The sequence below is a fragment of the Belonocnema kinseyi genome, chromosome 6 (genome assembly GCF_010883055.1).
Source record: "Belonocnema kinseyi isolate 2016_QV_RU_SX_M_011 chromosome 6, B_treatae_v1, whole genome shotgun sequence".
Taxonomy (NCBI): domain Eukaryota; kingdom Metazoa; phylum Arthropoda; class Insecta; order Hymenoptera; family Cynipidae; genus Belonocnema; species Belonocnema kinseyi.
Genome location: NC_046662.1, coordinates 67,461,225 through 67,476,614, shown reverse-complemented (window position 1 = coordinate 67,476,614; position 15,390 = coordinate 67,461,225). Strand labels below are relative to the sequence as shown.

General features: G+C 26.6%; 1 protein-coding gene across 1 annotated transcript in view; it reads left to right on the top strand.

Annotated features, from left to right (window-relative positions):
- Nucleotides 1-5,760: 5,760 nt before the first annotated feature.
- Nucleotides 5,761-15,390, top strand: part of LOC117174365 (TBC1 domain family member 12-like) — a 15,268-nt gene continuing 5,638 nt past the window's right edge. The window contains exon 1 of the mRNA XM_033363426.1: nucleotides 5,761-6,426. Within this exon, the coding sequence (XP_033219317.1) occupies nucleotides 6,276-6,426 (151 nt within the window). The 5' untranslated portion in view covers nucleotides 5,761-6,275. The remainder of the gene's footprint in view (nucleotides 6,427-15,390) is intronic.

The following is a 15,390-nucleotide window of genomic DNA, read 5'->3' as shown; positions in this document are numbered from 1 at the left end:
TAGTTTTTGTTTTATTTGCGTTAATTTTGAGGCCCATGCTCTTCATGCTTGCATCTAGTTTATTCAATATTCTTTGTAGGTCTTCGATAGACTCTGCCATAAAAACCTTATCATCTGCGAACGCTAACACTCGTACCCTTACTGTTTCGAGATCCACACCCTCTTCGTCAAAGAGAGCCATTCTTAAACACTTGTCCATAAATAATATAAATAACCATGAAGACATAACGCATCCTTGTCTAACTCCTTGAATAATATCGAAACAGTCACTCAGTTTCCCATTCACTCTTACACTCGCTTTGCTACCTGTATACCTGTACTACCTGTATACCTCTTTCAGGACTTCCCAAAGTTTACTTCTATATACCCAAAATTTAATTTTTCTTTATTGAAAATTCAACTATTTTATCAAAAGGTCATATTTTTTGTTCAAAATTCAACGGATTAGTTGAAAATTTATAATATTTGACTGAAAATTCATACGTTTTTTTGGGTGAAAGTTACTACTTTTTAGTTGAAAACTCTACTATTTTATTATATTCAACTATTTGTTTCTACTCTACTCTATTTTCTTTTTTTTTCATTTATTGTCTTTCTATTTTATTCTACTAATTAATTATGTTCTACTATGTTCATTTTTGGGTAGCAATTCAACTATAATTGATTTAAAATTAATCTCCTTGGTTGATAGTCTAAATCTTTGTTTAAAATTTATGTCTTTGAGTTCAGGATTCAACTATTTTATTTGAATGTTGTCTTTTTTCGTTGAGTTTAATTGCTTTTGGTTTTAAGTTTAAATCTTTTTTGGCTGAAAATTAAAATTTTTAAATTGAAAAGTCTACTATCATATTTTTGGTTGCAAATTCAACTACTTTCTTCAAAATTAACTTTGTTCGTTAAACTTCATATTTTTGGGCTTAGTATTTCACTGTTTTGCCGAAAATTTGCCTTTTTGAATTAATGATTCCATAATTTGGTCGAAATTTTTTTTTCTTCACTGAAAAATCGTTCCCAGTTGAAAATTTGTATTTTTGGTTCGAAAATTCATTTAATTAGGTTAAAAATGCAACTGTTTGTTGGAATATAGATATCTTAGTTTGAAGATTTAACTATATTGCTAAAAATTTGTTTTGTCGGTTAAAAATTAATTTTTTAACAGATAATTTAACATTTCGATTTTGGTTTAAAAGTTGTTCTTTTTTAACTGAAAATTCAAGTATTTGATGGAAAGTTAATATATTGTCATTCCCAATATTGAAAAAGTTTTCCTTATATCAACAAGATAAACAATATATTTTTGTAATTTATGTGTCGGTATTGCTAGATGATGAGGAGGTCATAGAAGGTTCGTCAATAGGTCAATCGACGAGTCTCGAAGATGCGAACAATCATGTCAGATACAGTGCTGTAGCAACAGTCAGGGCCGATTGAACCGTTTCCAATTGGAACGCATAATATTGCGTAAAATATTTGACTGAGTACTCGCGCACGGCGGCCCTTCCGAGGCAAGAGTTAGTTCTAGGATTTACAAAACCGGACTGGGTTTTATGGGACCTGGAGTGTATGAATGATGTTCTTATATAAACAGTTTAAACAAATTTAAACAAAAAATCATAAGTCGGCACTGGTTGGTCATAAAAGGTTCAACAATAGGTAGATCTATGCGTCTTAAAGACGCGATAAAATACACTATATAATTTATTGTTATATTTTCAATATCAATAAAGTTCTTCTCATATAAAGAAGGTTTTTTTTTAAGTCTCTAAACTAAAAACAAACTATTTTTAAATTGCCGATCTAATTCAAAATCCTGTCAGACTAAGATGCCAGTCAGAGCTATAATTCGTACAAATTTAATGATTATAGATCTTATAGTTTGTACGACATGGCGAACAAAAAAAAGTAGCATATGTAAAAAACACTCGAACATTTTTTGAACATTTTATTTTCGAGCTCCTAGGGTCGACTTATACAAAAATACGTCAAAAAAGTAGATTAAAAAAAAAAATGGCTAATCATAAATCTTCCTCCACGAGAAAGCAATAAACGCGTGACTATTTTGACATTTATTTACCAAATTTATTTATAACATTTTTATTGACAGTTTGGCGATTGCAGCGCTTACGTGGGATCGAAAAACAGTTAAAAAAAGAATTGCTCTATAGTAGTACATCGACACAAAACTTGTGTTGATACAACAAAACGTTCTTTCTAATGCAGTCGCTAGTAACACTGCTTTATGCACTAAAAGTGCATACAAAATGTCCGTACAAGTCCCCTGATTATGAATATCAATGTTACTTTTTTCGAAAGCTGGTGAAAAAATTAAAAAAAAATTTTTTAAAACAAGATAAAAATATAAATTAAGATACAAATTTTCTAAATTTATTTTCGAAAAGTTTATGGAAAAACAAAACTTTTATATTTCAACAAATTTTTCATACAACGATCTGTTTTCATGTTAGAGCTTTATCAACATCCGACAATTTTCGAGAAAAATGTAAATCATTTTTGAGGACACTTGCTCCACGAGGATAAAATTTGCATTTTTTAACAACTATACGTGTGGTTTTTTTAAACATCTTAAAAAAGACTTTATGTACATTGTGAAAGATCAATGCTATAACTTGCGTAAGAAATATTAGGAAAAATACCTGAATTACAAATACTTTTCTTACTTTGCAAAAACCCAATCGCTTTTTTTGTCATTAACAACTTTTACAAACTAATGCGGATATTTTATATAGCTTTCGTTTTTATACAGGTTTTGTTTTTCTAAATGAGATATAAAAGAACAACTTTGTCTGATAGATTTTCTTATATTTCAAATAATCATTTGTTAAATGTGGCCTTATAAAAAATGAATTGCAAAATAATCTTTGCTTTCTCCCAGCTGCACATTTACAGTTAAGGTTACCAATTTTTTTTAGTTATTTATCTGGTAGCTTCTCCACAATTTTTCTCTCTGCATCGTCAAAAAAACAAAAGGACATCGTCCTTTTGTTAATAACAATTGTTATCAACAAAATCCTAGATTCATCGAATCTGATGTTTTTATTCGCATTGCTTAAATGAGGCGCAAAGGAAAACATTTGTCGCTCTTAATTTTGCTTTTAATTCAAAAAATTTGCTAATTATGGCTTATTATTATAATTAAACAATTAACTGCAAAATAATAATATATAATGATGTAATAATCATAAACAGGGTGGCCGCTGGACCTGGAAACCGGGTAATGACCGGGAATTTGTTGAGACCGGGAAAAACCGGGAAATGACAATGAATTTTTTTTTGACCGGGAATTTTACAAAATTTGTAGAAGAAAAATATGTCCACGTTCGATTCCAACAGTTTTTAAATAATTAGTGGAATTGTTATGTTTTTCAATTATGCTATTATTTAGCTTACAATGCGTAATTCAAATTTTTTTTACATTAAAAATTTTCCATTGAACATTTTTATTTCTAAGCATACATTTTTAATTTGAAGATTTTTAAAATGCTTTCTTAGACTTAAATAAATAAACAATAAAAGCCTTTGATGTTGAAAATTTTGGATAAAAAACATTTTTCTTTAATAAATAAATAATGTTTTTAAATTTATCTGTAGCTTAAGCAATAAAAAGTGAACAAAAACGATTTGACAAAACGATTTTAAACCAGTTCAAAATTTAAGAATTTTCAAATTTTAACGTTATATCTTAAACGGTTACAATTTCAGAGTCTTAGTCATTAAACAAATGTGAATGTGTGACTGAAAGTTTATAAACTAGATTTATTTCTCACTTGTACATCCTTTTTGGACATTTACATATAATAGAAACCCGGCTACTTACAAGATAATATCTTTCTTAAACTTTACTTAACAAATATTGAATATTTAGCAATATTTGAATTTTTATTTAAGACAAGTAAATTGAAACCAAATATTTAAAAGTAAAGAATCTTTAACTGAATTGTTTGACATAGAAAGCCTGGAATCGTTAAAATTTCGAAGAGACTTCAAACTTTGCACGTTACAATTTTAATTGTTGTATTTGAAAAATGCTTAATTTGTAAGTGAAATTCTAACATTTTTATCTATAATTTACACATGAAAATTTGTAGAAGAAATTGGAGTAATTTTAAGAGATATTTAGGAGTTTTAAAAAGATAAAAAATTATCATGTAAATTTTAGAAAGTTTTCTTAAAATCTTCTAGAATCTTTTTTGAAAATTTTGTTTAAATCTTTGAAAAACTTTTTAAATATTCTCTTAAAATAATTTTTCAAAATGAAAAATTATTTTTGATTTTCCTATGAATCTTAAGAAAATGTTTTTATTCTTTTAAAGCCATTCACAATTCTTGAAAAGAATCTAATTTTTTGTTTAAAATATGCGAAAATCTACATTTTGTTTTTATATTAGGCTATCATTTAAAGTTTTACATTTAATTTGAATGTTTTAAAAAATTCTACATGTCTCTTAAAATTACTCAAATTTCACCTACAAATAATAAATGTTGAATTTTTATTTATACATACAAATTGTAAAGAAATTTTCTAAAATTTGTAGGATTTTCTGAAAATTGTAGATAAAAGTCAATTAATTTGGACAGATAGTTACAAGTTCTAAAAAAATTCCAAAATAATTTTAAATTGAAAACGAATTTAAAACAACTTCTAGATTTCTCAAGATTTTGAAACAAAATTTTGAAGCTTTCCAAGGATGTTTAAACTATTTAATAAGAAAATAATTGAATTTGAATAAAAAAGTTTTTGATTAAAAACTTTTAAATTTCAATTTTAAAAGTTCCAAATTTAACAGTTCCACTTTAAGTGCTTTCATTTGCAGCTCAGTTTTTATTAGCTCAAGTGGAAAGTGGATTAAAACGACCACCCTGAACAAAGCAAAGATTATTTTGCAATTAATTGTATATAAGGCCATAGTTAACAAATGATTTGATGACAAAGAAAATCTATAAGAGACAAATATCCGTATTTTTTTAAATAAAAATTGTTGTTAACAAAAAAACGATCAAGATTTCGTCAAAGTTACAAAATATTTTGTAATAAAAGTAATTTTCCTAAGATTTCTTACAGCAGTTATAGCATTGACCTTGCACAATGTACATAAATTTCTTTTTCCTAAAGTTTAAAAATTGCACACGTAGTAGTTAAAAAATGATCATTTTCTTTTTCCTCTTGGAGCAAGTGTCCTGAAAAATTATTTATATTTTTACGTAAAGTTTCGGTTTAATAGTAGCCGAGCTATGCTGTCGCAAATATGTCAATTTTATTGCAAATTCAGTTGTTTATAACGCTTTAACATGAAAACACATGCAAATCGATCGTTGTATGAAAAATTTGTTGAGAGATAAAAGTTTTGTTTTTCGATAAACTTTTCGAAAAGAATTCTAGAACATTTTTATCTTAAAAAATAATTTAATTGTTTAAAAAAATTGTTGAAAAAATCGTTGCACCAGATTTCGAAAAGTAACATTGATGTTCATTATCAGGTGACTTTTGCAGAATTTTTAAGTCAAAGTTATTTCGTCGAACTTTTAGTGCATAGAAAAGGGTTACTAGCGACTTGGACATTCTGCCAAATGCGTCATTTAAAAAAAAATGTTCTTTATTTTGCAATTTTGGCGCCATCTGCTCCGTTTTAATGGCATGGTCCAATGGACTAATGCTGAATTGCTGGGCTAATGGAGCTGTCAAACAGCTGATTCTGCGTACAATAGGTACTGTCAAAGATGGTCAAAGATGTGTGATGCGTGTAGTTTCTATACGCAAGTTTCGATGAGTTGGACTTCAAATGAACTCTCACGTTTCAAGAATAAGTACATACGTGAATGATAAGTTTACGTATGTGGCCGTTCACGCTCTCAAATATATCTGACTTCGAAAGTAGTCGCGAAATGTTTCAAATAAACACATCCACGGGTTCTGCTGCTGTTTTTCTCTACAAAGTGTGAATTCCCCTAGAAAACAGGAATTTCACGCAATGCGTTGGGTCAAGTTGAATCGTCAATTCTCGTGCAGTGCTTGAAAATTGAAATCGTCCAGTTTGACATTTCATTTGACAGCTGGCAAATTCCAATACCCTCTGGCAAAAATTGCACGAAATTGAAGGTTTCTGTGTTAATTTTTGAAAATAGAGGGTTCAAAATGTGCCCCAGAATTGTCGAATCGCTCAGAATATTTTGGGGATCGCGTCAAAAAAGATGAGTCGCCGTGGATACGAAGTCGTTAGTAAGATGTGAAAGTGAGGTTAAGTTTCGTCGAATTAGCTATGAAGAGCCCTTCGTCGCAGTCCGTAAGCAACGGTGTCACCTTGTCAAATGGACAGCAAAATGGTAATTTAAAGTCCTTTGACAGACACAAAGCACGAGCCAACAAAAACGGACGAATTGATTCCACGAATTTTCACCCTCCGAGCAACGGTAAGTCATTTAAGTTTCTTTGCAATTATTATCAGAAATGTACAGGTCTTGGATTCCCAAAATAAATTAGGACAATTAGTGTTTTGAATTTAAATTAGCGTTCTTTCATTTTCATTCAATTTTTTGGATTCCAAAATAATTCATTTATTTCCAAAACCCAAGGTTTGAATGCATTTTGGAGTTGTTCGCCTATTTATAATAAATCAATATCTTTTGGTTTATGTTCTTTGATGAGGGCGAATTCAATTCTTGATTCAAAATAGTGACCCTATGCTATGTAGAGTTTATAAATTTTTAAAGAAAGGAAAATGTCAGGGAATTTTGTATTGGCTTTATAGAATTGCCGCAAGTCAGGGAAAACCTAGAAAGCATGGACAAGTACGTGGTTTATTCCCGACTGCGAATTTCAGGAAAAAATCTGGGATTTAAAAAAATTGATGATGTCAGGGAATTTCTGTGAGAAGCTCTTTTAAGTAACTGTCGGCAGGGAGACCTGCGACTCTGAAAATCTTGGAAACCTGGAAGACTTGCATTTTTCACGAGAAATTTAAATTTTAATGATTTTTGTTTTTAAAACAGGTATTTTTTTGAAATGTGAAAAATAATTTTAATCTTTCAGTCTATTATGAAAAGGAACATCTCGTTTGGAAGAAATATTGCTACTGAAAAATATTTTATTTATCAAGATATATTGTTTTTTTTTTTTTTATTGCAGAATAAATAAAGAGATTTTAAACCTTTTTTTGTAGACTGTAACAATTATTTGATAGATTGCAATAAGCAGACTTTAATATTGTGATTGTTTCTATATGTTTTTAAAATTTCCCGCTAATATAGAATGTTAAAGTATACTTTTTTGTGATATTCTACTTACAAATTATAAAAATTGTTAGTTGAAAATTTCGATGTTAATTAAATATGATAATTAGAGTGAGCCATGGACATTCAATGGATTTTTTGAGGGGTTGACCATTCGTTTTCTGAGTGTACATCAGATTTAAAATGTTACAAATTATTTCTATAGATTTCAAAAGATTTTAATGAATTTTTAACATTTAGCAAAGAGTTCAAAGCTTTTAAAAAGGCCTGCACACCAGATTTTAAAGATTTCACAATTACACAAAAATTTTAAAACTTCAAAAAGGTTTAAGACTTTAAAAAGATTGAAAGGGTTTCAAAGATTTGAAAAAAAGATAGAGATCACCAGAGTTAAAAGATTTAAAAATCGTGCAAACAATTTTAAATGATTTCAAAAGATTTCCCAAAGATTTAGAATATTGCATAAAGTTTTTAAAACTTTCAAAAGATTTGAAGGAGTCTAAAGATTTTGAAAAGGTTAGTATACCAGATTTCTAAGATTTCAAAACATTGTAAAGATTAGAAATGATTAGAATTTTTTTATAAGATTTTAAAAGACTTCACAACGATTTTAAGAGACATCACAAAGATAAAAATTTTTTTTAGAATTTCAAATATTTCAAAGAGAGTACAGTACACTAGGTTTTAATGATTTCAAAGCTTTTCGAAGATTTTAACGATTTCAATTTTGTATAGAAGATTTCAACAGATTTTAAATATTTCAATAATTTCAAACGAATACAAAAGATTTCACAAATATTCAAAAGAATGAATAAAAATTTCGAAAATTTCAAGAGGGATACAGAACGCCAGATTTCAAAAATCTTAAAGGTTTCCATAAAGTTGAGAATATTTCACAAAATTTTAATGATTTCAAACGAACAGAAGAGATTTCACAAACAAATATTAAATCATGATTTTACAAATATCTTAAAGATTTCAAATAATTAAAAAAAATTTCACCCAGATGTCAAGGATCACAAAGATTTTACAAAAACTTCACGAGATTCCAAAAGATTTTCAATACTTCAAAAAATTTTCACGAATTTACAAAGATTTCGAAGATTCCAATGACTTTACAAACATTTCACAAAGACGAATTACGTTCGCAAATAATTAAGAATTTGCTTATTTATGGTTCTTCTTTCTTTAGAAATTGTTGGCCAATAAAAAGTGAAATGGCTCACATTTTTACATGTGTAAAAACCGGCTATTTCGATATTTATTGTAAAAAAGAAGATCTCGAAACACTTAATTTCTTCACCTTGAAAGCCTGGAAAAAAATGCTGAAATGAAAACATGCTGTAAAATGTAAGCATACTAATTTAAATTCTAAATGCCAATCGTCCCCTTCTCGTCACTAAAAAAAAGACCAGTTATTAGATTCTGGTCTGTACCTATTTTAGAACTTTCTTAAATTCTTTTGAAATGTTTAAGAGAATTTTAAAAGTTTCCAATACAGTTTGTAAAGACTTCAAAAGTTTGAAATGATTAAAAAGATTTTAGGGTATTTTAATTAATTCCAAGGAATTTTCAAGAGCTTTAAAACGTTTTAAGGTATGTACAAAAGTTTCAAATGATTCGAAATATTTTAGGGTATTAATAAAAATTCCAAGAAATGTTTAAGAGCTTTATAAAACTTCAAGGTATTTAAAAAGGTTGAAAGTATTTTGAGATTTTAAAATATTTTAGAACACTTTTAGAGATTCCAAAGCATTTTTATAGAATTAAATAATTTTAAGGGATTCATAGCGGTTTTAATTATTTTAAGCGATTTAAAAAAAATTTTCATGAGGTAAAGTATTTCCTAGAATTTCGGAAGTTATGGAACCATTTTACAGGACCTATAAGGTTTCAAAAGATTTCAAGGAACTTTATAAGACTTCCGAGTATGTCAATTTTAATAGATTTTAAAAACTCTCAAGGCACGTACATTAAAAAATGTATTAGTATTTCAGGAAATATCATAAGATTTCACAGAATTAAAAAATTGGAATTCAACCTGAATTCTTAATAATTTATCATAAATTCTTTTAAAATATTTTAGAGTTTTTAAAAATATTCTTATAATTTTCAATAAATTTCAATAATTTGATGGGGTTTCAAAACATTTTGAAGGTTTTAGTGTATTTTTAGAAATTCCAAGGCATTTTCAAGAGCTTATTAGGCATTAAGAAAAATTTCAAGAAATTAAAAAAAAAAAATTTGAAGTATTGTGAGGAATTTTTTATTTTTATTCTTTTATTTTGAGAGATTTCAAAAGATTTGAAATATTGTAGGACATTCTTAGGTTCCAAAGCATTTCCAAGAACTAAAAAATTTGTAAGAGATTTAACAACATTTTCATGCGATTTTAAAGAATTTCCGTGACTTTAGGAAAACCCTGAATTCTCATAAATTTTTGAGATATTTTAGATGATATAAAAATATTCTTAAAATTTTTAATAAACTTCAATAATTTGAAGGGATTTCAAAAGATTTTAAAGGTTTAAGGGTGTTTTTAAAAATTCCGAGGAATTTTCCAGAAACTTTAAAAGTTTGAAAAGGTTTTACATATTATAGGGTATTTTAAAAAATTCCAAGGAATTTTGAAAAGTTTGAAGGGATTTCAAAAAATGTAAAAGTTTATGAAACATTTGAGGGTATTATTGAAAATTCCAAGAAATTTTCAAGAGCTTAAAAAAATGTCAAGGAATTTCAAAATATATGAAGTATTTTAAGTGATTTGAAAGGTTCCAAACCATTTTTATTTGATTTCATTCATTTTAAGATATTTTAAGTTTGTAAAATATTTTAGGACATTTTAAGAGATTAAAAAAATTTAATGCTATTTCCAAGAATTTGAACGAATTTAAGGGATTGAAACAAATTTTCAAGCGGTTGTAAAGAATATCCTAGAATTTCTAAAGATATAAAACGATTTTACAAGGCCTATCAAGTTTTAAAAAATTCTATGGGATTTTATCAAGTTTTCCATGATTTTAGTCATTTTAAGAGAATTAAAAAACCAGATTTCGTAAAATTTTGCGAGATTTTATATAGGTTTAATGGATTAAAAAAAATTAATGCACAATAAGTGGGGAATTTCTTAATGTTTGAAAGATTTGAAGAGATTTTCAAATATTATTTGCAATTCAGTGGAATTCATATGGAATTCACCTTTAATTTTTATAAATTTATCCCGAATTCCTTAAATTCTTTGGAATTCTCTTGAATGTTTTGAATTAACTTAAATTCTTCTAAATTCACCCAATTCTTCTCAATTCAATGGATTTCTTAAATTGTGTTGCGTTTTTCTTTGATTAATTTTAAAGATTTCTCAACACATCATGAATTCTTAGGCATTTCTTAAAATGCCTCTGAATTCCCTTTAATATTTTTAAACTTATTTCAGACCTATTGAATTAGATGAATTTGTTCATGTTCCTAAATTGTTTTCAATTCACTTCATTTTCGTTTAATTTACCTTGAATTTGTATGAATTTCATAGAATTCGTATAAATTGACTCCAATTGTCCTGAAATACTTGAAATTTTTTGATATTTTTCCAATTAATTTGAATTTTGTTGAATTTAATTTGAATTGTTGTGAAGTCTTAGAAATCGATTTCTTGTGAATTCTTTTAAATTCAAAAGAACATTAGTCACATTGTTAGGGCACATTTGTCATTTTCAGTCACTTTTTTTGGTGTTAAGTAAGCCACTTTTATTAAGTAAATTAGATTTTGGACCCCAGAGAATAATCAATTAAAAGTTAGGAATAGGGAGCGGATTAGATATCTCCCTATTTATGAAATTAATATTTAAATTGTTCTATTCTATATATAAAAGATTCTATATTAAAATAATACAAGATCAGAATTTTGGTCTTCAAGTAACCAATTGTCAGGGAAACTACAGTGCAAATTAGATCCCGGTGCTGTAAATTCTGTACTTTTATATTAATCAATGAAATTCTATATTCCTTTCTAAAACTTTTTACACATTTTATTTAAAAAATGATCAATTTACCACTTTAAGGATATTCTCTGATTCAATTTGGAGACTTGATAGTTTATTATATTTCGAGTGACATTCTTACTTTTGATGGGTTTTAAATTAAATATTTTGTCAGTTCATTTAAAATGGAATCTTCTTCGAATTAAAATATTTGCTCTGGATTTATTTCACCACCTATGAACTTTCTAGATTTTTAAAAATCAATTTAATGACATGTTAACATTGAAAAGACTTCTAGTCTGAAAAACACTCTTCTCTAATGTAGATAATCTAACAAAAATAATAATAGCATAAAATAGATCTCTTTCATTTTTCACGAAAACTTGCCTGGAAGTTATCAAGATATCGCTATTATTGATCTAGTGGCCTGGTATTCTTTCTACTAAATATTTCAAGTAGGAGTTTAAAAATGTAATCCTCACGTTTCAAATCAAGTTTTCAAGCTTTAATTGTTTGTAGAAAATTGTACAAGTTTATAATTTTTAATTGCAATAGTTACGAGTTAAAGAATCGAAATCTATACATTATAAAGTTTTTAACGATCTAAGTTTTAACGAAGGATGTTACGATTAAGAACCTGTATACCATTAAATAAGATTCAAAGGCTTCAAATTTGTAACATTTATTATAAAAATGTTTAACTTTCAAGCTTTTAAATGGCCAAAATAGAAAATCATCCCTAGATGTAAAGCTACAACCTAAATTAAAGTGTATACGATTTAAATATTCTTTCAAAACAAAACTTTTATCTGGAAAATCTAGAAAAATATTTAAATAAAAAATAGTAAGCTTTTGAGAAACATTGTTACAATGTGATGGCAGCAGGTCAGCAAAACTTGGATATCAAGGTAAAGTCAGGGAATTTTTTTATTCATGGAAAGTCTGGAATTAAAAAAAAATGCAAAAGCCAGGGAATTTCTGAAAGAAACACTTTAAGTAACTGTCAAGAATAATCAGAGCTACCACTGATTTATTTTTAGTGTCTTTTTTTTTTCTCAAATCACTTTTTCAAGATAAAATCACTATAGAAAATTTAAAAAATATCATTTCAGCCACTTTTATTTCAATCAATTAACCTATGGTTTAGCCACTATTAAATTCATGTGTATACCTACTTCTGAATTTTCTTGAATTTGTTTTAAATTTTTTATAGTATTTTAAAAGATTCCTATAATTTTTAACAGATTTTAGTGCTCTAAATGCATTTCAAAGTTTTTAAAACAGATTTTAGTTTAAATTTAAAAATGCCAAGAAATTTGCAAGATCTTTAAAAAATTCCAAGGGATTTAAAAAATTATAAAGGATGGAAAGGATTGTAGGGTATTTTTGAAGATATGAAACGATTTTATATTACCTTATGAGGTTTTACAATATTCCAAAAGTTCCACAGGTTTTTATAATATTTCTGAGGATTTCAATGATCTTAATGAATTTTAAAAGCTCTCAAGATACTTTAATACATTTTACAGGGTTTCGGAAAATGTAAGCAGATGTCATATAATTCAAGGGATTTTTATAATGTTTCAAAAGATTTCGAAGAATTTATTCAGAAGAATTGAGAGATTTCGTAGGATTTCTAAGATTGATCAATATTTCAAAAACTTTTAAAGAATTTGAAATATTTTTTAGCATTTAGAAAGATTATCTTAGATTTACAATTTTTCAAAGAACTTGCAAGTAGGTTTCAGGGTATTTTAACATTTTGCATGCGATTTTACAAGATATCTGAGGATTTCAATGGCTTTAAAGGATTTGAAAAGCCTTCAAAATATGTTAATACATTTTCAAAGATTTTAGGATATGCTGTAAGACTGTATGTAATTTCACAGGATTTCATAATATTTTGATGGATTTAAAAAAAAGGTATTTAAGAAATGAGGTATTTTTAAGGAATTCTAAAGATTTTAAAGAATTTAAAAGATTTCAAGGAATTTTAAATTGTTCAATTCGTACAATTTCCAAGTAATTTTCTAGAACTTTAAAAAAGGGCAAGAGATTTAAAAGAAAGTATAGGATTTCAAATATTTAAGGTGTTTTTAATAGATTTCAATAATTTGAAGTTTTTCCAAATGATTTTGAAGAGGGGATTTTTAAAAAGTTAATGTAATTTTCAGGATCTTTAAAAAGTGTAAAGGGATTTTCAAATATTGCAAATGACTTAAAAAATAGCAGATACATTTTTATTAATTTGAAGGCATTTTTAAAGTACTGAAATAATTTAGGTTATATTATAAGATTCCAAAGTATTTTCAAAAGAATAAAAAAAATCTCATTTGATGCTCAAGGAATTAAATGATTTAAGGGATTAAAAAAATTCATTCAGATGTAAAGAATTTCGGAAGATACTAAACATTTTAATTGGATCTATAAAGTTGTAGGATATTTAAAAAGATTCCAAGGGATTTTACAAAATTTCTGATGATGTCAATGATTTTAGGGAATTTTAAAAGGCCTGAAGATATTCCGATAAATTTTCAAATATTTTAGTAAATATCATAAGATTTAATGTAATTTCACAGGATTTTATAATATTTTAATGGATTTCAAAAAATGTATTCACAAGAAATGAGCGACTTCGTAGAATTTCAAAGATTTTAAAGAATTATAAAGATTTTATGATATTTGAAAAGATTCCAAGAAATTTTACCTTGATTTCAATAATTTGAAGGGATTTCAAAGAATTAAACAAATTTTAGGGTATTTTTACTGTTTCAAGCTTTCTTATTCTAGAGCTTTAAAAAATTGCAAGGGCTTAAAAAAAAATTTAGGATTTAAAAAATGTTTGGTTATTTAAAAAAATTGAAAGTAATTTTCAAGATCTTTAAAAAATATCCAGGAATTTCAAAACATTTCAATTGATTTGAAAATTTTCAAATTTATTTGAATAATTTGAATGGATTTTTAGTCAATTAAAATAAATTAGGATATTTTTAAATATTTCAAAGCTAGTCTAAACTATTCTTAATTTTCGCCTAATTTTAGTATACTATTTTGCACATGGTAATCATGTTTTAATATACCCCCGTAATTAACTTTTTTTGGTGCTCATGAAAACGTCCAAAAAAGGTTTTGGCTTTTGAGGGCTTTGTTGAGATTAACATAGGCTCACAAATAATGTAAGATATTTGGTGGATCAAAACGGGAAATACTGAATATTTTATTCCACTTTTTATTCCTCAAACAAATTTTTTCATGTTATGGGCTCTAAAAATAAAAGTTAAATACAGAAAAATTATTATCTTGTGCAGAATCGTGCCCGAAAATCTCGTAAAAATTTTAGAAGACTCACTAGACAACACCCCCAAAAATGTAAAAAAATGACATTAAAAAAAACTTGAAAACTGTTGATAATAATGTTCTAATCGATCGCTTCCCTATTCAGTACAATGCACTTTTTTTAGCCGTGATGTATAATTTGAGATATCTAAAACTATTTTAAAAGCTCTCAAGGTATTTCAATGAAGTATCTAGTTCAGGAAATACCCTAAGATTTTATAGAATTTCACGGGATTTTATAATATTTTAATGGATACCAAAGAATTTTTTTGGAATTCACATTGAATTCTTAGTAATTTATGAAGAATAATAACATTAGAAATTAGAAGCGTTTAAAATCGGGAACTTTGGATAAAAAACCATTTTTCGTTGATCAGCTGTGAATATGCATTATAATGGTTTTTTGATTGAATAGTACTTTAATGATTAAAAAGTGAATAATTGATTGTACAGGACGATTCGGAATTAGTTCAAAATTTAAGAATTTTCAGATGTAAATACCCGATTGAAATTTTATAAACTATTTTCATTTTTAAAAATGATTACAAAATAATATATTGCCAACTAAAGACTTTGATTAAATTCCAAATAATGTTTCAATCTACAATTTGAAAATTTGAGATTTTTCAGCTAAGAAAAAGAAAAATTGCTTAATCTTTAAAATAATTTGACTGTTCATTTATAATCAGTAATTACAAATTAAATATTCAAAACTAAACAAAAAAAGTAAACTTTAAACGTCATAATTTTAATTGTTCTTTTTAAATAATTTTAATTTTTAAGACAAATTGTTGACTTTTTATGTATACATAAATAATGAACATATTATATA